Below are 21,620 nucleotides of genomic sequence, written 5' to 3'. Positions count from 1 at the left end.
GGGTTTCTGTTAACAGTGCTTATAACTTTATTTATATTTATTATTTCATTCATGCCTTTCTCATATAGACTTAAGGTAGATCTGGGCCCAATTCCAGTCCTGTGACTGCTTAGTAGCAAAAAGAATCTGCTTTGGTTTAAAATTTGTAATCAGGAATTTCATTTCATTTAATTTTTCAATTTCTACCCTGCCCTATCCCACAAGCAGATAATTTAATGCTACAGAGACCTAAGGTTGGTGTGTTCCTCACATCTGGACCTGTTTGTCCTTATAAACAGTGACACAAAAAAATTATGGGCTAGGTATGTACTGTTACGAAGGCTAAATTGAGTGTTCTCTCTTGTTCAAATTCACCTCAGATTGATTAAATCAATGCGGCAAGAGCTTTCATAGGCAGAGATACTGTACATGACTCAAACTGAAATAAATGAGATCGAATCACTAGGGGTGGAGAAGCTCATGTAAATGGGACCAGGCGAACCTCTAGGTTTACAAACTAGTGCTTAATTTATATGACAGTACTTCTGACATAATTACTGTTTACATTGGCTTACAGTACAGTCCTTTGTAGAGTTACTCCAGTCTAAGCTCATTGAAATAATTAGATTTAAACTTGGGTAACTCCATAGTCCTAAGAAGGAAATGAAATGTCCTAAGAGGTTTTCATAGTTGCGGTTCATGTATTAGTATAAAGAGTCAAGTCACATTTTAAAGACTTCAGATAATATTTTCTGTTACCAGTCTAGGCATTACTTCTCCCTGAGGTTACGCCTAAGAAATGAAGTCATATTCTAGTATTTTCACAACTCTGTCCTACCCATAAGCCAGTTATGGGAAATGATGGATGGCCACTGTTTTCATCCACCCACCCTGTTTGAATGCAGAATAATAGCTCTCACTTGAGGACAGAAGGTGATACACTGACATTACATTCAAAGTGCAAACAGTGGAAGGCAAATATGGACTTGCACATCTTTGGAGTGTTAATTCTAATGTCAGAAGCTGTCCTGAATTGACACATGTTTTTCTTGGGAAAGAACATGAAATGATACTGTCTTTATCTTCTTGATATGGTAAAGCTGCATAGAAATGATCATAGGATAAAAGTACTGCATGTTGCATTCACTGTTTTAAAAAGTATACATAATTCAGAGGAAATCTTAAATTATTAACTCTTGTATCTTTAACCTTGCTGCTGTGCAAATGTAGAGGAAAGAAGCTTAATAAAATGGAATTCAAGTATGGGCTGGGTTACTCAACACCAAAAACCTATATCAGATGTCTGTCAGTATATATGTACGTTTTCTTTGAAACCGTAAGACAGTTATGTAAAAGAATAGGATTTTCTGAGAATAGCCTGCAGGCAACACTCGAGCACCTTGAAATCTGTGTGTGGCTCATGACACAAGTTTTTTTTTCTAATGTTCAAATGACATTTTAAATTATTATTGCTAGTGTAGTGAATACCAGATTGACTGTCAGATTGTCAAAATATTTCCAAAGCGCTGGGTGATATTTTTGATGCAGTAAACCCTGCTCACTGATGATATTGTATATTCGATATTAAAGTTTTCCGGATATAATGTTAGGATACCGCAACACTAGGTTCCAAAAATTAGGAATTTTTACAATTCCTTTAGATCCAATTCAATACGTACCTTATTTATAATAGGTTTTCTTTGGGACATCAAGATTTTCCTTTTGGGTGAGTTTGTGTACACAAACATACCCTGTAATTCTTTTCTGATTTTAAAAGGAAACAAGATTTATAAAACTATACTTACCCACATAGCATATAAATACTTTGACATCCTAGTTTTCATTGGAAATCTTCTCACCAATATGTTTGGCAGTTAAATACAAATACTGTATAGATCAGCAGTTTGGATGGAGCACTTGCATTTGTATGAATTTCTTCTAAGATGAGTAAAAATAGTTGCTTATAACTACAAAAAGAATTGGAAGATATAGATCACAGCTTACTTTTCACTGTGTGTCTTCAGATTTAGCTAGAAGACGTTCAATGTAAACTGTGTATGGTCAAATCAAAATTCCAGATACTACTGTATTTTAAACTTGGCTTCATAATTTATGGAAATCTGCCATACTGTTTATTATGGATCATAGTGGGATATAAATTCAAGTCTGTTCACTTCACCAGGTCTTAATTAAGGATCGTACAGTTCCTTCCTCAAGAAAGAGCATAATTCAGTGTCTGCAGTTCTAAATACTACTTCTAATTTATAGGAAAAATTATTTTCACTTGATACAATGTCAGTTCTGTTTTCTTTTTTGAGTTTCTGGATAGCATCTTTAAATGCATGTTGGGTTTTTGTGCAATGTAGACTTTATTGTTTGTAACATATGTCAGGTTGTCTTTGAGACACAGATATGCTTATGAACTCAGTCATAAGAATATATTGACAGCCCTCTGCAAGACAGGAAGCCTTATAAGATTTGCTGTGATATCCTAATTTGCTTTAGTGTCATTTTGATGTTTCACAAGTACTCATTTAGATTTTAATAGTCAAAGCAACATGGTGATACTACTTGTGTTTTAGGACTCATTTACATGGTTATCAGCTGTTATTGCTTAAATGATTATTTCCCGCCTTAACAAGTTATATTAATGCTTCCAAAGGAATAAATCATAGTATCAAAGTTGGCAGAAGTATCACTTAGTCAAACCTTTCTTCAGTAAAACGAAGTTTGAGTCCAGTGGCACCTTAAGGCTAACAAAGTTTTATTCAAGGTATAAGCTTTTTCTGTGCATGCACACTTTTTCACATACTGAACATGTCTTGAATAAAACTGTTGATAGTAAAGGTGCCACTGGACTCAATGTTTTTTCTGCTGCTTTAGACCAACAGGGCTACCCACCTAAATCTTTCTTCAGAAGCTGATCTTATACTAAACCATTCTTGGAAGGATTCCTGCCCAGTCTTTATCTGAAAGGGTCACAGATGTGACAGGACTATCAACTGTACTATTACAGGGAAAGACAGTAGAGAATATATGTCTCCACATGCACAGTACTTTATGAATATTTGACTACAGTCAGTTGTCACTCTGTTTGGCCAGTCACCATAGTTAACTATTCAAGCTTCCCCACAATGGCTAACACAAATGAAAGAATCAAATTTTCATCTTACCTGATAGTACCTGGCTCTGTAGCCTTTCTCTTGCAAGGAACATCCAGTAGAACCTTGGTGACCTTTTTTGATGATAGGTAGATGAACCCAGGCCTGACTGAGTCTAGGGTCCATTCAGCTGAGGCCTCTCTCTGCCTTCCATACAGGGAGCCACATACAGGAAAAGCCATTTGTGGCTTCAAGAGATGAGCTGCACCTCAAATGTGTACTGTAGGATAGGAGTCTGGGACTTCAGATGGCTGCCATAGGAAAACACAATGAGGAATCCAGGAGCAGGCGAGTAAAAGGCTTGATCAAGGAGATAACCTGCTGAAGTGATAACCACTTTTTGTGTCTCCGTGGATGAACCAGTTTGACACTTGGAGAACAAGGATCCCCTTGATGTTTGGATACCCTTAGAGCTTTCTTCTGCATCCTTTCAGTTTGTCAACATATTCTGTTGAATCATTGCATCCAAATATATGTTGTTTATTGCTCAGTAGGACAGCATGATAGCATTAGAGTTTGTTGTCAGCACTTAGTCTACTATTTAAGAGATGTGTGCTCCATTTCAAGGTCAGTTCTTATATTGCCTTTGCAGTGGTGTGGGAATTATCGGCTGAACCCAGTTCCAAACATAGTACTTGACCACATGGAAATTATGACTGTTACAAAGGCAATGTAAGAAATGGTGCTTAATTTATCTGTGTTGCGTGAGGTTGATCAATGTATTATTCTCTGTGGTGCTGGCTGGCTAGGTATTTGGCTGTTTATAGATGCTTATAGAGTCAGAAACTTAAGAACTGGACAGTTCATTGCTTACAGCATTATGCAGTCTTGACATGTTACTAATGTCTTATGTGCAAAAAATTCTGTGATGGTGAATGTGTATATACAGAAATACATAAAAAACATAAAGCAATTTTCTGTAGTTCACAATAATATTTGAATGGATCAACTGGAAACAATGGCTTGAATCTTCCAGAGCATTTCGAGTGTTTCTCATTCTCCTGTCTCTCACTGCAGCCCCAAGTATTTCCTGAAATGTTGGACAAGCATTTTGGGGCACAGCAAGAGATTTCTGGTTTGCTTGAGGGAAAGGTGAAATTTTTAATGGGGGACACAGCCCAGTTTCTTAGTAACTCTATTAAATTAGCTGATAGTTCAGGTGAACTGGTATAGTCCTTCTTTAAACTGCTTTGATTCATTAATAGGCTTCGTCTTTCCTTACTGCATATTAACAGTACCATTCTAAGCAGAGTTGCACCCTGCTAAACCCGCTGACTTTAGCAGATGTTGAAGGATGTAACTGTGCTTAGGATTGCACTGCAAGTCATAGTACATATTATTTAAATTATTATGAATATTATTGTTATTACTTTTGATTTCCCTTGTACTATGAAACTGTTAACCTAATGTAAAATATGCAGTATCCCATGTGTAACTAATGAAAATGGAACATGCAATATCTTTTTTTAAAAAAAACCTTAATAGACTGCATTCAGCTAAATAAACAAGGGAGTATCTTTCCAGGAGCGCACATTAATTTAAACAGCCTGTACTCATACTTTATTGATATGGAAATAATGCTGAGAGATGCTGGAAGCCCACTGATTCATTCTAGCACAGTAGAAGTCTGTGCCATTATGATGCTGTTTAGTGGCAACGATAATTACCAAGTTTACAAATAATATCAACTCAGTGCTATTATGCAGATGTTGTTGCAATAATGCTATCTTAACAAGAAATTTAATTTTTCATGAGCATTTTTAAATTCATCTATTGGATTTTAAAAACTTAATTTAACAAGGAAATGTTGAAGGAAGATAGAGATAGCACAGTCAGTATTGTTTCAGTGGTTGTACAAATTTTCATAAGCAAAAAAAAAAGCGCAAACAATTCATACATTGTTTTTAATTTTAATAGTTTTTGTTTATCCTGACTATAGAAAGTATTTTACAGTGTCTATTTCTTTAAGAAAACAAGTGATATTTACATGTATTGTCTCCCAATAATAATCTCAAAACAAAGATCTATGTTATTGTTGCCTTATGGGAAGTATGCAAACTTAGAAAATATTGTCCCTGTAGTATGAAAATAGCAAGTAATATAAAATTACTGCAGCATTTATTGGTCTGAAATGGAGTCAAAGCATGATATGGTAGTGGGTTTATAAGTAAACCAGTGGTTAGGACCACATGATATTGCTAATGAATTTAGCAGCAAATTAAATAGTATGCCAGATTGGAGAGTGATGATACACTTGCTTTTGGAGGTTCTACCTGTTTTTTTTTAAATATGAGATCTCATTAAAGTGGAACAGTCACCACTTCCAACACATACTGTATTTAGCTACATTTTTTAAAGAATTAACTTTTTCCCTTAAAACCTCTAAACTGTGCCTGAGTGATCCTAAATGTAATACAATATGATACGGTTTAAACACTTGCAAAGAACAGTTTATTACAAGTTACATAGTATGAAACGGGAACACAATATGTAATTTTGAGCAAGAGTATGTACTTTACCTTTTTGAAAAAGAAAATATAAAAAAATTAAAATTTGCAATCCTCTTTAGGGAAAATACTCTATTAGGAGGCTCAATTAAAAGTCTAATTTTTCAGCTTCAAAATGATTCCCAACTTTATATTTGCCAGATAATGGTAGCCTATGTTTTACTTGGCAAGAAGCAAAATACATTTTTGGATTTCTAAGTGAATATTAGCCCATGATAATATGGGCCATTTGTGAAACACATAGATCAAATGCTATGTATCTCAAGAGGGATGTATGCTTAAAATACACATAGCTGATGAATGTCATAGTTTTGGCTCAGTTCCAAAAAGAAACTAAACTTCCTGTGGGCAGCAAACCAGCAGATCCTTTAAAATTGTCCCAGATGTGCATACTGTATTTCAGGGGTGGCCAATGATAGCTCTCCAGATGTTTTTTGCTTACAACTCCCATCAGCCCCAGCCATTGGCCATGCTGGCTGGGACTGATGATAGATGTAGGCAAAAAACATCTGGAGAGCTATCGTTGGCCACCCCTGCTGTATTTTGTTCATTTTTCTCAAGTAGCAATCTCCAAAGTAACAGCCTCTGGATGATTATATGGCTTTCTGTTGGCAGGGCTGGGTGAGGAGAAAGGTCATTGAAGGGGCTGCTAGAGTAAATGTGAGAAACCCCATACATGTCGCGTCCAACGTGTACATTAGATACTCATTTGATTGTGGGTTGGTCTACTGAGCAAGTTCTTTTTTTCTGTTGGAAAAAAATAGCTGGGTTTCTGTTTACTGCCATTGAATAGCAGCTACCTGCATTGGACTGTAACCTATTTTCAGACTAAAGAGAATTTAAAAACAGCTTGAATGGTGGAATCAAGCTTCATTTTCAGTAGACGTAACTGAAGGCTATGCTATGTATGTAGATTTTCCATTTATTCAATTATAACTATAATTGAGTCCATGTTTAAGCAGACATAGGAACTGAGTTGTTCGTGTATGTGAAGTCATTTTCAGTAGCACATATAACAGTTTAATCTAAATAATCATATATAGGAGGATTTGTCTTATTTTCATAAAAATAATATTTAGTGCTCTAACTGGGATTCTAAAATATTTATGGTGGGGGATCTTTTGTAAACAGTTGTTGAATTTTAATTTAAAAACATTATAAAATACTTTATACCCCTATACCACTCTCCCTCCAACTTGAAACAATTGCACTTTCCTTCATGGCATAGAAATGCCTTTCTCATCCTTTAGCTTTCACACACACTCAAGAAAGCAATACTGTTTGCTTATGTACAGTGACTCATAGCCCTCTTGGAGTTTTACTATAAAGGTGTAAGTTTTCATTAAAGCATAAATAGGATGTAGTGTGTGTTAACCATAACTTTGTTAATATACTCATAACAATCTTTATATACTGTATATTTCATAAACTCATTAACAGGCTTTTTTTTAAATGACCAAATTGCTTGCTCTGGGATCCATATAAAATGGATGGCATTCAAATAATGACGTTGGTGTTGAAGTGAGACAAGTATAGTATATCGGGCATTTTGGTGTGGATTCCCCCCCAGTTACATTATTTCTTCATCCGTTCTGCTACTTTCCAGTAGTGGGGAAAAACCACCCTGTTTGATGATTTGAGATGCGATATTCTAGGCTTTGTACCTCCAGCAAACCTATTGAAATATAAAATATAAACAATAACAGAATTTGCAATGCCCAGTTGCGGAGAGGGCGGGATAGAAATTTAAAGTAAATAAAATAAAATAAAAAAAAGATTTTGAAAGAGCTGTTTCAGATTTTTTTCAAGAGAGATTTATAAATAAAGGGGAAAATGCAAAGCACAATCTTGGCAAAGCTGAGTCCTCTCAAAACCCAATGACCTCAGTGAGAGAGTTGAGAACTCCATCCTGTTGCTGTAAGCAAAGCTTTAACAAGTGTTTTACTTTACCTTGCTTGTTACCATAGTTGTTTCTGAGGGCAATCTTTGCATCTTGCTCTTAAAATAGCACGATTTCACAGTATTTCCATTCAAAGTACTGGTCTGCTAATACTGAACTAAATATGTGCACTGGAATGGTTGGATTGGATATCTTTCTCTGATGCACTAAATAAAACTGCCTGGCATTTGTGAACTTTTAAAAAGCACGACACGTTATAAAACTTCTGGCACAGTGTGTCATTAGTGTAGAGTGTTTTTTCAAGATTGAACTACAAAACAGTATTAAATTGTGGCAGCTGCCAATGATCTGTCACTTAATGTTATCTATTTCTTCTCTCTCCCCCCCCCCCCCCAATAAATATGATGCCAGAACACACAATTTTAGCTGTTGGGTACCAACAGATTAAAAATGATATCTAAGAGAGCTTAGTGCCCCTAGCTTTGACCCTGTCAACTTGCAGTGATTAAAGGCATGTCCTGACTTTGGGTGGCTTTTGACTGCTCACCATCTGGAGTGAGCAGTAGGACTAGTGATGGAAGAGGACACTAAATCAAAGGTGCCAGCATTTCACTGAGATGCAGTCACTTGGCTTAATGCTACAGCACATAAAGGCAAGTATACACATAATCACATCTTGAAGATTGTTCATGGTTTCAGACCATTTGAAAATATTGTGCTTTCCTCAGGATATTATGTGCTGAAAATGGCACTACCCAATCCGCAGCATATTTGGAATGCAATGTAACAATGGAGTCCTTTTGGAACAAAAGGCTTGCTCTTTTCCTTTGCAGAAATTCTTTACTGATATGCTAATATAAACTGTACTGATGTGAACAAGATGGCAGTTTGACATTAAAATGTGAATCAAAATGAATGTGGATTTAAGGGATTTGGGGGAGAGTAGTTTTACTTTCATCTTTGCTAACATGAATTTCTATCCTGATTTTATTTTTTTTACATCCCACACTGGTGAATTTTGAATAAAAAGTTGGCAAGGTGTGATTTGAATGCCTTGCTCCTGAAAGTTAGTTCATAGGTACAAAGGCCTTTTTGGTACATATGGTGAGAACAGAATGCTTCCATAACATAGTCAGATTAACACTTGCTGACTGTCTCCTGTTCAAATTACCAAGATCCATTTTTTAAAAATCCACAACTTTTGTTTTCAAAGAAGACCTTAAATTCCATATACTATGGATTTAGTTAAAGAAACCAGAGTTTCCATCTTCCGTGCTTTTTTGATTCAGTTTTGGATTTTTGCTTAGGAGTTGAGGAGTAACTCTCCTGGGAATAAGGCAAAGGTGCAACCTGAGTTTCCTCAATAGGATGAAGTTTTCTCAGAACTGGCTGTAGTTTGTCTTCTTGTTGCTTAAAATCTAATTCCACACTAAATAGTGGAGGGAAAGAGAAAACCATAATCAGTTGCCAAGATAAGGATTTCAGCTAAGTCAGCATTGAAAATGAGAATGAAATGTTTTTAAAGTCTGCATTCCATCAACAGAACACATTGACAGGCAATGTTCTAAAACTTTATTTATTGCACTTGTATCCTGCCCTTCCTCCAAGAGGCTCATGTTAGTGTATATAGTTCACTCCTCCCCCATTCTGTACTCAAAACAATCCTGTGCAGTAGGGAAGGCTTAGAACAGTTGACCCAAATTCCCAGGTAGATTGATAGCATAGGGTGAACTGAACCTCAGTCCACCTTAGCCTATCACTTGATCCACCGTACAACAGTAGAATATGAACTCAACTATAGATAGCTGTAGGTTTGTAGTGGTTACAAAGCAGGTAAAGTATTATCATAGTTATAAGATGCCCTAGTGCTTTGTCTTGCTAGTAACCTGACTGTGCTTGTCCTTGAGTTTTGATTAAGGATTTGTCAGTGCCTCCATGTATGGATCTGTTTTATTCCTAATAGTATGATAGAGATCGGAATAGTCTTTGAAATGCAGGCGTTTAGTCTTCGCCTTAGGAGTTTTCATAAATACAGAGTTATTTATTTAAATGATATCCTAGTTTTGTCCCCATTGGAGACCCAAGCAGCTTACAAAGAAATACAAATATAATTAAGACAAACCGCAACAATAAAATATACACAATGCCTTTAACTCCTGGGCTGGGCTAGCAGCCACTTGGCCAATTTACTGAGGGCTACAGGCTGTCAGCTGTAAGCTAAGAGCCAAGTTATATTATCATCCACAAATACATGCCAAGACCCTGTATGGAGCCTGTGTGTCTGGTTTATTTTTTTGGAATTTGACACAGGATAAATGAATAAACCTTGAGTTACCTGCAGTCATCTCTTTGTTGATTCTTGCTTACCTCTTGAGAATTCCCTTTTCCCAGTGTTTAGAACAGACAAATGAAGCAGTTGCAGCAGCCAAGAGCTAAACAAATGTGTGAATATGCTCTTGCTATAGCTTAAGCAAATCAGCAACCGTTGTAAGATAATGAGGAAATCAGGCCTTCTGCTGCAGGACTGCAATCCTCAAATAACACAGTTTAGGTTTTTATTATTATTATTCATTTGTTTTTAAAAGCATGTTCTAAATGTGACCATCACATTGAAATAACTGACCTCTTTGTTTTTTCCCGTTTCCTTTGCCCCCCCCCAGCAAAATCTTCTTTTATGTAGTAATCTAAACTTGAAGTCTGGCAATTACAAAGCTAAAGCTAGTGAAATTGCTAGAGAACATAATGTCACAAAACAGAACTTCTAGGCATAAAGAGTGCAAGGAAGAAACAAAATCAAATATATTACTCATTTCAAGGTTTAAAATTGCACCACAAAACTGTAAAGTTAAGCTCATAAAATATGCATCCTAAATTGTGAGCAGTATGTGGAGTGGAAAGCCCTGCTGGCTGCCCTGCAGTTAAGGAAAATAAAGATTTCTGGGGGAAAATATAGCTCAGAGATCAACATGTATCTGCAAAATTCATTTCAGATTTAATTTATTTTTAAAAAGGTGAATAATTTTAAGCTGCAGTAAAGGGGTAATTAATAAAGGTATTGTAGAGCAATCTTGGACACCTAAAATATAATCTCAGCAACAAGAAACAATTGTTTATTGCATGATTCTTATGTAACACAAAGTAGGTAATTTATGCAGCAGTTTCCTCGTTTGTATTTGGAACAAAGGAACAAAAACAAGGGCAGAAATGCAAGGTAGTGGTATGTTTAGGTATGGCTCAAGGCCCAGGGTCAATACATAACCCACCCACCCCTCCAATAGTATACAAGAAGATTAATTCTTGTAATGCTAGCATAGTTAATCTGCTGTACGGTGCTTCTTCCATGAGGAAATACAGTTTTGTTATTATAAGCTATACATTTACATGAGACATTATAAAACAAACAAGTTACTGTAGGAATTTATTATTCTGTTGCAAGGTTGCTGTCAAGACTGAATCTGGATATTTAACAATTGTCAATATAGCTGACAAAACAGAAAATCAACAAGATACAACAGTGGTATGTAACACATGCCAACAGTGGCATCCCAGATCATTTTGCTTGGCACCCAGAGCCAGATCTCTGCCTATGCAACCAAGGCACTGGTGCCACTGCTGGGGCCTGTTGTATTCAAGATGGCAACACACATATTTTCTGTGTTACTGCCTTCCAAGCCTGCGCATCCACCAATCCAAGGTGAATCTCTAAGACGCTGGCAGAGCTAGGGTTTACCTTTCTCAAAGAGTGTCTAGTTGAGTACAATCTAGTTCCTCTCTCTCTCCCCTCCCCTTTCTACCTGCACACTAAGATCTTCACAGGTAAAAAATGCATTTGGGGGGCAATTGGACCAAAAAGGTTGCCTACTCCTAAGATGAATGTTTAGAAATACCTCTTCGTTTTTATTCTGTATCCATATATTTACTTCTGGAACTGTGCTATTCCAGGAATTCTAAGGAATGTGTCATTTCCTATAGTTCCTTTTACTCATATGTTTTTGTTTGTTTCCCAGTACTAGATTGAGCCATGATTACACAGCATAATTGTGGCATGAAAATAGAATGTGTTAGGTATACTGAATTGAGTTAACCTCATTCCCTGAACTTCCAATATTTGATTGAGTTCACACAGAAGACAGTCTTCCAAAGGAACATAGGCTATGTTTGGTATCCAAATTGCAATGGTTCTTTTGCTTAATTGTTGGCATTAAAGAAAACCCCTATTTCTGAATACTGATTTAACACAAAGCCAAGAACAGCGGCTTGGATAAACTGGAATTTTCTGTTCACAGAAAGTAATTCCTTCATCTGAGTTCAGCCTCCACTCCAATCTGCAGCTTGAAATGCTGTTCCTGGGGAGGTTGAAGTTAAGAAGAATTCCACTTCAATCCACAGAAATCCTCTGTGAATGACTTTCAAACCAGTGTTTGTGTTCATTTCTGGTCATCCTAAGCTATTTTAGCTCAACCTAGGGCACCTAGGAGACAGAAACAACTAGGTGTTTTTTCTGTGCATGCAGCTGTTTCAAAAGGGTATAATCACTATACCGTTTTAAAATGGCAGGAATGGAAACTGCTGCAGTAAGTGTATGGTCATCCTTTGTATATCTTCTTTGGGATGCCGGGGCAGGCACAAGTGTGCACAGGAGGGCATGAATCCTATGGAAAAGGTCTGTTCCAAATGGTTATGTGAGAATATTCAGGTACCAAATCCAAATCTTCCTCTATGTTTTTTGTTTAAAAAAATGTGAGTGACTGTGTTGGGTCCGTTGTTAGCTTCTAACAACAGAAGTACCATTCACTATCCTATTGCAATGGGCCTCCCTCATATTTTCACAGATGCCACTAGTAGCCCACCACAAGTATAATGGCACCAGCTTACCTTCCCTCAACCTATATATTTCCAAACTTTTCAACATCAAAGTTCTATTCCCAGGTTTACCCTCTGAAATTCCCCCATTTACCAAGATAGTCCTCCTTTCTACATTCATGACAACTTAAATATACCTGTAATGAAAGTTAATTTTTCCCATGAGCTATCACCATCCTTTCTATTCCTGTCTCATCTTGTCAGTAAACTTCACTTCACATATTCCTGACACCCCTTCCCACCAGCACTGCTAAGGCAAAGAGAGTGTTGATGGGACATACTGCAGAGACATATGGTATCAGTCATTCCCGAGTCAGACCCATTCCCTTTTAAGGCATCGCTTCCTAGCCTAGACATAATTCAATAATTTGTGTAAATTGCTGTAAGGGTGCTATATGAGTCCCAAAGAGACTGAGTATGGGCACTTTCACACATACTGAATAATGCACTTCCAATCCAGTTTAAGTGCACTTTGCAACTGGATTTTACTGTGGCAAAATCCACCTGCAAACAATCACCAGTAAGTTTAAAGTGGATTGAAAGTGCTCTGAGTGTTAAAGTTCTATCGCTGAACAACCATGTCATGTTAACATCGTATAAATAGTGGTTAGTGAAGGAGAATAGGCAACAGAAGATGACTGGACATAACATACCACCAGCGTTCAAGTTACTGTTTAGTGTTCATGCATATAGATAGAATGATCTTGGTTGAGATAGTAATTTCATATGTCTTGGCCCAAATAAAAAAAGTCAGTACTTAAACAGTATCATACCAGATATGGTACTACTGAGGGAGTGCTAGAAGAGAAATTCTGATTACAGTGGAGTCCTCATCAGCTATAGAAATGGAGCTGCTGGCTCAATAATCTATCATGGCAATAAATGGCCCATTTTTAATCATCTTTTTAAAGAGAATGGCATTTTAAACTGCCATGCACATTACCTTTACTGACACTTAGTAACAATGTTTAAAATGCTGGATAATCCTATCCATTTTAACGCAGAAATTAAGCATCTGTCTTCCATTGTCATTCTGTCAGTAGCCTTATGCTTTGAATTTTGTAGAAAGCTGGCTACTTTACTTTATCTTCAATGATTCTGTTTGGGTGAGCTGCTTGAATAGAACTAAGCTGTGGGGAATCAAAGCCAGTTCTCCCATATAAAAGTCTGCACACTTAACCACTACACCAAACTGGCTCTCAGAATCACCATACTGGGGAGAATGAATGAAGATGGTACAATCACCCTCTCTCCTTGTGTGGAAAGGATGAGCCCACACAGGCCTTAGGGACAGGAAGGAGAGAAAGAAGAGTGGGAAGAGAAAGGGCACTTGTGACCTGATTCTTGCCATATCTGCTCATGAGTCAGCCTCCTAGGGTTCCTGAGGATTAGCTCCCAAGGCAGTGTGTTTTGCCAAGGGCACCTTTGCACCACACAGAGGACACCAAGACTGCACAGGACTTTCAACAGGTTTTTAGTTGGCTGCTCCCCCTCATTCGGATGTGAATGGCCAGTGTGATCATTTCCCTCACCACCACCTTTTGTGAAAGGAGTGAAAAGGGCTGGAGCTTTAGCCTGGGTTTGTGAATCCATAGAAGCAGAACAGTGTGGGTTTGACCTGACCAGAAAAGGCACTGAGAATGGGGAAAGAAGCAGGGTTAGAGAAATCAGGCAAGAGAAATTACACTGGCTTATGGTTTCCTGTATTATAACTATTGTGCCTCTAAACAGAAGTCACTAGGAAAAAGGCCCATTATGGAGAAAAATACAATGGGCTCTAAAAAAACACGATGGATGTGTGCCCCCCCCCTTGCTGTCTTCCCACCCACCCAAGTGAAGTAATTTACTCCCCCTCACACACACACACCTCAAGAGGACCTGATCTCTGCCATCTGGAGAGCAGTTGTAATTCCGAGTGATCTCCAGCCCTCATCTGGAGATTGGCAGCAGTGGTTCCCTAAGAGGAAATGCCTAATTTGGAGGGTGGAGTCCATGGCACTGTACCTGTCTGAGGTCCCAGCCCTCTTCAAATCCCACTCTCTTCAGGCTCCACCCCTCAAATCTCCAGGAATTTCCCAACCTGGAGTTGACACCTGCTAAGTCACATTGGCTGTCATAGAGAGGCTGCTGCTGAACAGGAGCAAGCAGCCAGGCTTAGTTAATCATGCCAGTCAGATGGCATCAAGTCAACCAGAGGGTGCTGCCAGGCCTAAGGTAGCCAGCCTCCAGACAACAGATCTTTCTCCCCATCCTGGAGAAAATGACCGCTTTGGAGGGTGGATTCTATGGCACTATATTCAGCTGAGGGCTCTCCCTTTACTGCCTAGCAACAGCCTCGCCCAATCCTCTTCTGTCCTGGGGCAAGGCTAAGGGAGGAGGGAGGGAAGGAGTGACAGGAAAGAGGCAGCTGCCATGGCCTCTGAGGAAATGCTTCCCATGGGGCCAAGCCTTGCCACCTAGTCACATTATGGCAGTGACTGCCTGGCTATTTTGGTGGTGTTCAGGGTTTGTGTTTGCTGTGAGGCCATCTGTGTGGGCCGTTGATGGGGCGGCAGAGGTCTGTTGCCAGCAGCGGCCATGGTGCCTTTTGTGAGGCCACAGTAGAGTGGCAGTGCTTTCTGCAGCTGGTTGACAGAGAGGACACAGAGAAGCATCGGGCATCTCTGAGGCAAGAATGTTTTGCCAGTTTGTTCAACATTCCTGGGCCTGCAGTAGATGGGGAACAGGGGAGTCGGCCACTGGGAGGCCAGAGACGCTAACTGGACCATGATAGGCCAGTGGTTTATGCATGGAATGCACCCTTAAGCCAGTGGGTGAGCTCCATTGGCCACCACTATTAGCGAATTATATATATAAATATAAAGAGGGGACCAGTTCTTCAAAAAGCTTGAGGGATTGGTGGAGACAGTAAGGAAAGTACTTACTTTAGAATGGAGAAATGGGGAAGTTCTGAGTACTGTCTAGAAAGGCAGAGACAAACATATCTGGGGGCTGCAATGGATCCTGGCTGAAGTAGGAGAGTTCTCTCCATTTTGAAAACAAGACAAAGAAAAACCTGATTAAATTTTGCCTTCTGGCTTAAAAAATAAGTTTATTTCCCCGGAAAAATGGATGAGAAAGTGCTTCTGCAAGTCTTAAGATCACTCTTGCTTTCCCCAAGCTCTCTGCGCCTTGTCTCCCTGCCCTGTTTCCCTTTTTAGGTTCCCTTCTATAGCTGTGGTGGTGGAAAATGCATCAAATCACAGCTGACTTATGGCAAACCAATTCATTCTGAGATTTAAACAAGGTTATGGTAATCTTCTAAAAAATTTACACAAAAGTCAAATGTAGTCTCAACTCAAGTTCTTTTGGCTCACGAAGTAGAATTTTTTGTGCCACACTCCACAGTTTAGAGGAAACAGTCTAAACAGAAGAATCTTTTGTCAGTAGTAGGTGAACAGGGTACAAAATATATGTATATATCTGACATATGATGTTATTCAGGGGTGAAATTCTAGCAGGAGCTCCTTTGCATATTAGGCCACACATCCTTCATGCAGCCAATCCTCTAAGAGCTTACAAAAAAGAGCCTTGTACGCTCTTGGAGGATTAACTACATCAGTGGATGTGGCCTAATATGCAAAGGAGCTCCTGCTAGAATTCCACCCCTGGTGTTGTTACAAGTCCTGTTTTCATGAGCAACCATTTTTGTTCTTCAGTTCCTTCCAAGCGTCAGGGAGTTGCCTCTGAATAAAGGGACCTCACTCTAGAAGCTGCCTTTGGTGAAGCATAAAATGTGCACACAATCCAGTTTTCTGTTATAATTTCCCTGTAAATCTGCAGATCAGTACATGTATTGGACTTAGATGCAATGACAAAATAAAACTATCAAGAACATTTACATTTTACTATATGAAGGAACTTCTGTTTAAAGATAGCTTTTTTTGGAAAGATTTCTCAGGAGGTGCTTTAAGACTTGCCTTTAGACCAGTCACTTTCTGCTTCCCTGTATTCCTTTTCTTTGCAGGCTAAATGCTCCCTATTTTGTGTGTTGGCTGATGTGTACAACAACCCAATTTTTCAAATAGAACTATCCCCCATTCCATACTGGCAACCACACTTGCACGCTTTAGCCTTTGATATGGGACCCTCATAGGGTTGCCAAGTCCAAATTCAAGAAATATCTGGGGACTTTGGGGGTGGAGCCAGAAGACATTAGGGGTGACCTAATATATCCCTCAGTAAGGATATATTTTAAAGTGATCATCTGGATAAGGCCAAAACCTAGATGCTTTTGAAAAATGTAGGACAAATAATTCTTAAGAGGCACTTTTCCTTAAAAAGCAATCAAAAACTTCCCAAGTTAAGCAGAAGGAACAGAAGCAAATGTGTTCTGGGAAAGAAGGTAGCACTTTATTAAATTTAGCTATATTGTTTGACCAGACACCACACTTTTTATAGTTTTATCTTCTTTAGTTTTTAGAGGTTGTTATCTCTGGGCTGCATTATCTTAGTTGTGCAGGTACTGCTTCAAGAATTACTATGTATGGTTCTGAGTGGTTTAAATTCTGATCCTCAAATCTCTTGAGCCAGTGAAGTACTTTTTTTTGTTTTTGGCCACTGTGTGACACAGAGTGTTGGACTGGATGAGCCATTGGCCTTATCTAACATGGCTTCTCTTATGTTCTTAGTAAATACACTGTTGAGATGTAACTTGGTGATTTCTTATCATTAGTTTTCATCTCACAAGATAGTCTTAACAAACTAAATTTGTTTTTATTTGCTGCTGTGAATGAAAATATTACATTTTATAGATTGCAATAGTTTTCAACTGAGTTCGGAACTGAACATCAGGAGAACCATAATATGGAGGTTTAAATTAAATTATTTAAAACAAAATGCACCTAAAATCTCAGAAGAATTGACAAAAGCCAAAAGATAGACTGGGTTGACTTTCAGTAATATTTCTCTAGAAGCACATTTATATAGTTTGGTTTAATCAGTATGCCACTGTAAGCACTAATCAGTAATATATTTTAGATGTGACATCTCTGAACCTGAAATAAGGCTAAATTGAGTTCATAAAAGCACTTCGAACTTTTTGACTAGTGTGAAGTCTGTTAGGGATGCTTAAGGAAGTTATTTCATTAAAACAATTCATGGTAAGTGCCTAGGATCGGTGTGCAAAATATTAAAGGCTGTTGTTGAACAGGAGTAGAAAGGACATTTCCATTGTGAGATAATCACAAAAGGAAATTTCACAGGTTTTTTGAAATATGCTTGAGACAGGGTAGCTGCATAAAATGCCATTACCTCTCAATAGTAAGTGCATAATAAAGGAGAAATATTTGAGCTCTTGCCTCTATCTTGATTAATGCTAATAATACATAAGTTTTTGTGCGGTATTGATCTCATTCCTTTGGTACATCTGCTTGCAGTTTTATGAAATATAGCTGTTTCTGAATGGAAGACATACTTGATCTGCTAGATTGTGATCTTCACACTAATGGGATAGATTTTCTCTGCTTGAAACATCTGACAGAGTGAAACAAAAGAATCTTTTTTATTACACCCATTTTATTAAAACTTTAGGGGCTTTATCTATTTTTCTTATCACTACATGGAAAAGAATTGTCACTTCAGTTTACTATGAATTTTAATGCTGCCTCATTTTTTTTATGTGGCCTCCCCTCTTCCCTCCCCCCTCCTCAAGGATGAGCTAGCCACCAGTGGGCTTTTGGCCATCTTTAATTATTACTGCAGACACATACTCCCACTTAACTCAGTGCATTTAATAGTATTTTCTTATGAGAAAGAATTACAGACCACTATCGTAGTCTTTTGCAGCCAAAAACTGCTGAAATAAATTGCATGTTTAAGTGCTTGCCTATATGATTCAGTCTTCAGTTGCATCAGTGCATTATTTCTTGGCACATTTCTTGAATTAGAGTGTTTGCTTCTGGACGGAGTTAAATGGATAAAATGGTGGACTTGAGCCAGGGAGAACCTTGGTTCCAATCCACATTCAGTAGCAAACATCACTGTGCCCCAGTGCTTGCTGTGATAATGGGAATATCAGTAAGCTAAAGTAATTTGTATATTTTAAGTGCTCTGCAAAATAATGAATATAAACAATAGGCAGGATCCAAAAAGCTGTGTAGACTTGGTTGAGGGCCTTATGCTATTCACTAGACTTTCTGAGTTCTCTTTATATGATTTTGAAGCACTGGGACAATGACGTTGGAGCGAAACAATTCTAAAGCCTGTGCAGACTGGTAGAATTAGTTCCACTCTGCTATGATTTCTAGATGACGTTGATAACTTTTTTTTATCAGGTGTAATCCCGTCAATCAATTTTTTGTAGAAAAAGAAAAGAAAAGAAAAAAACATTTAAAGGCGGATCTAAAAATTTGTTTTAGGGTCTCTAAGGATTTGAGCACACCCAGGGAGATTTTCATTTTCTTTGAATTGCAAATGCTGTATTACATACTGCATACAGAATGAGCTGCACCTCTGATTTGCTGAAACAAGCAGAGGATATTTTGGTAAATGTAAGTAAAAACCAAGAAAAATATTTTAAATATCTGAAATATTTATTTTCATGCTACAATGGTCTGTAATTTGAAGATGAAGAAATTGGATTTATACCCCACTCTTCACTGTCTGAAGGAGTCGCAGAGTGGCTTACAATCTCCTTTCCCTACACCTCCCCACAACAGACACCCTGTGAGGTCGGTGGAGCTGAGGAAGCGCTAACAGAAACTGCTCTTGAGAGGAACATCTCAGAGAGAACTTGTGACTGACTCAAGGTCACTCCAGCAGTTTGCATTTGGAGGAGTGGGAAATCAAACCTGATTCTCCCAGATAAGAGTCTGCGCACTTAACCACTACATCAAGCTGGCTCATAGAATACAGCTATTATGTCATTCCATGTTAATATTCTAAAAATGTTATCTTGAGGGGGGAAATTAATTACGTTTGATTGTTTCTACATTTCACTTTCTTAGTTTGGTGTAGTGGTTGTGCATGGACTCTTCTCTGGGGGAGCTAGGTTTGATTCCCTGCTCCCCGAAATGAACCTGCTGATGTGACCTTGAGTCAGTCACAAATTCTTACAGAGCTGTTCCTCTCAAGGGAAGTTTCGTTCAGAACTCTCTCAGCTCCAGCTCCCTCACAAAGTATCTGTTGTGGGGAGGGAAAAGGAAAGGAGATTGTAAGCCGCTCTTAGACACCTTTGGGTAATGAAGAGTGGGGTATAAATCGAATTTCTTCCTCTTAGTCTTATTGTACTGGACTTTATAGGATGCAGTTGGGTACTCATGAGGGCAATGAATTTATTGCTCCATGATTATTTTGTGCTACACAACTCTGTTTCAAAGGGTCTCATTATTTAGATGATAATTTCAAGCTCATCCTACTTCTACTCTCTTATGGTCCTGGTTTTTATATGCAACAGTGAAAGCACACTGTAGAGTTCTGGTTCAAAACACAATCTATTTTAAACAGGACAAATTCTGAAAGGAGTTTCTGACTTTCCAGTGGTAGTTGGAGGATTTTTCCTCCATTATTTGACTGCATCCACCACCAAAGTTCTGGTGTTCTATCCTATTTTGCATATCCTTATCAGTCTCCATTCCTTTATTATTGGGTTTCAAATCTTTTCCTCAAACTTTGTGAATATGCTTTCTTCAAAAAGGGGGAAAGGAGAGAGAGAAACAATTGGATTTTGGGAATCAGTGCACCACTTTCTCTACTACCTCTTCCAAGATATAAACCATTCAGTAAGAGAACACGAGAGCACACTTTCCAGCTCCTAACATACCTCAGATTGGTTTGCAGCAGTAATATGAGTGGGAGATGAGAGCTGATGGCTTAGCTCATATATAATGTAAAGCCATGGTTTCAGTGATGGTTAGTTTGTGAAACAAGGATATGGTTCACAGACAATAATTGAAAACCTGGTTTTCCCAGCTTCATTGTTTCCCCTACTTTGCTGAGATCCTGCTGGCATCCCAGCCTGTATTGCAGGGCAGGTGGCATCAGGGAACATCAGGATGGCTGGACTCAGGGCTTTTTTTTGGTAGAAAAAGCCCAGCAGGAACTCATTTGCAAATTAGGCCACATCCCCTGATGCCAAGCCAGCTGAAACTGTGTTCCTGTGCATTCCTGCTAAAAAAAAAAAAAGCTCTGGCTGCATTCCATCACTAAAAACTTCGGTTTAGAGTCAACTAAGTGTGACAGATAAACGAAATTCAAAATGTGGTTTCAGGTCTAGTTTGATGTATCCTAACTAACCCCTTTTAGCAGAACAGCCTGCATCTGGATGGTCTCACTAACCATAGTTTAATTAAATCATGGTTTCATGTGTCATCTGTATTGAGTTGGGGGGGGTAAAGATAAATGTGTAGCAGAGTAGTATATTTGAGCATTATTATGTTGGACACAATGGCTTATTGCCAGGATATTTGGTGTCCCCAAATCCACTGAAAACTCTCTTTTAAAACATAGTATCATTCTCACTTACAGCTTCCTCATATCTTGTACAGTGATTATATGAGTGTTGTAGGAGTTTACTTGAGAACATCTTTGGTAGCCCTGAGATACTTAAAGAGTTTTTTTAGAAAGTAATTATCTTGAGCATGTTTTGTGGAGACTGAATTAAGGGTTAGTCTTAATTTACACGTATTATAGATGAAGTTGTAAAATATTGTTGATAGGGTTGCCAAGTCCAATTCAAGAAATATCTGGGGACTTTGGGGGTGGAGCCAGGAGACTTTGGGGGTGGAGCCAGGAGACATTAGGGGTGGAGCCAAGATCAAGGCTGTGACAAGCATAATTGAACTCCAAAGGGAGTTCTGGCCATCACGTTTAAAGGGATGGCACACCTTTTCAATTCCTTCCTTCCATAGGAAATAATGGATAGGGACACCTTTTGGGGCTCATAGAATTGGGCCCCCTGGTCCAATCTTTTTGAAACTTGGGGGGTATTTTGGGGAGAGACACTAGATGCTATACTAAAAATTTGGTACCTCTACCCCCCAAAACAGCCCCCCCCAGAGCCCCAGATACCTGTGGATCAATTCTCCATGATTTTCTATGGGAATAAATCTCCATAGGGAATAATAGAGTTCCCAGTAGACATTTCCCCCCGCTTTCTGATGACCCTGAAGCGGGGGGAAGGTCTCCAAACTGGGAGATCCCCTGCCCTCACCTGGGGATTGGCAACCCTAA

At 38.5% G+C, this 21,620-nt stretch overlaps 2 protein-coding genes across 5 annotated transcripts in view; one reads left to right on the top strand and one right to left on the bottom strand.

Moving 5' to 3' along the window:
• Positions 1-21,620, top strand: part of DOCK1 (dedicator of cytokinesis 1) — a 550,707-nt gene that overhangs the window by 186,854 nt on the left and 342,233 nt on the right. The window lies entirely within an intron of this gene.
• The window catches only part of INSYN2A (inhibitory synaptic factor 2A), an 82,160-nt gene continuing 68,121 nt past the window's right edge, over positions 7,582-21,620 (bottom strand). For all 3 annotated transcript variants that reach the window (XM_060241425.1, XM_060241426.1, XM_060241427.1), the window contains one exon: positions 7,582-8,976. In XM_060241425.1, the coding sequence (XP_060097408.1) occupies positions 8,793-8,976 (184 nt within the window). In that variant the 3' untranslated portion in view covers positions 7,582-8,792. The remainder of the gene's footprint in view (positions 8,977-21,620) is intronic.

Source organism: Heteronotia binoei, chromosome 6 (assembly GCF_032191835.1).
Source record: "Heteronotia binoei isolate CCM8104 ecotype False Entrance Well chromosome 6, APGP_CSIRO_Hbin_v1, whole genome shotgun sequence".
NCBI classification, from domain to species: Eukaryota; Metazoa; Chordata; class Lepidosauria; order Squamata; family Gekkonidae; genus Heteronotia; species Heteronotia binoei.
The sequence above is the reverse complement of the archived record's forward strand: the minus strand, read 5'-3'. Positions and strand labels throughout refer to the sequence as shown.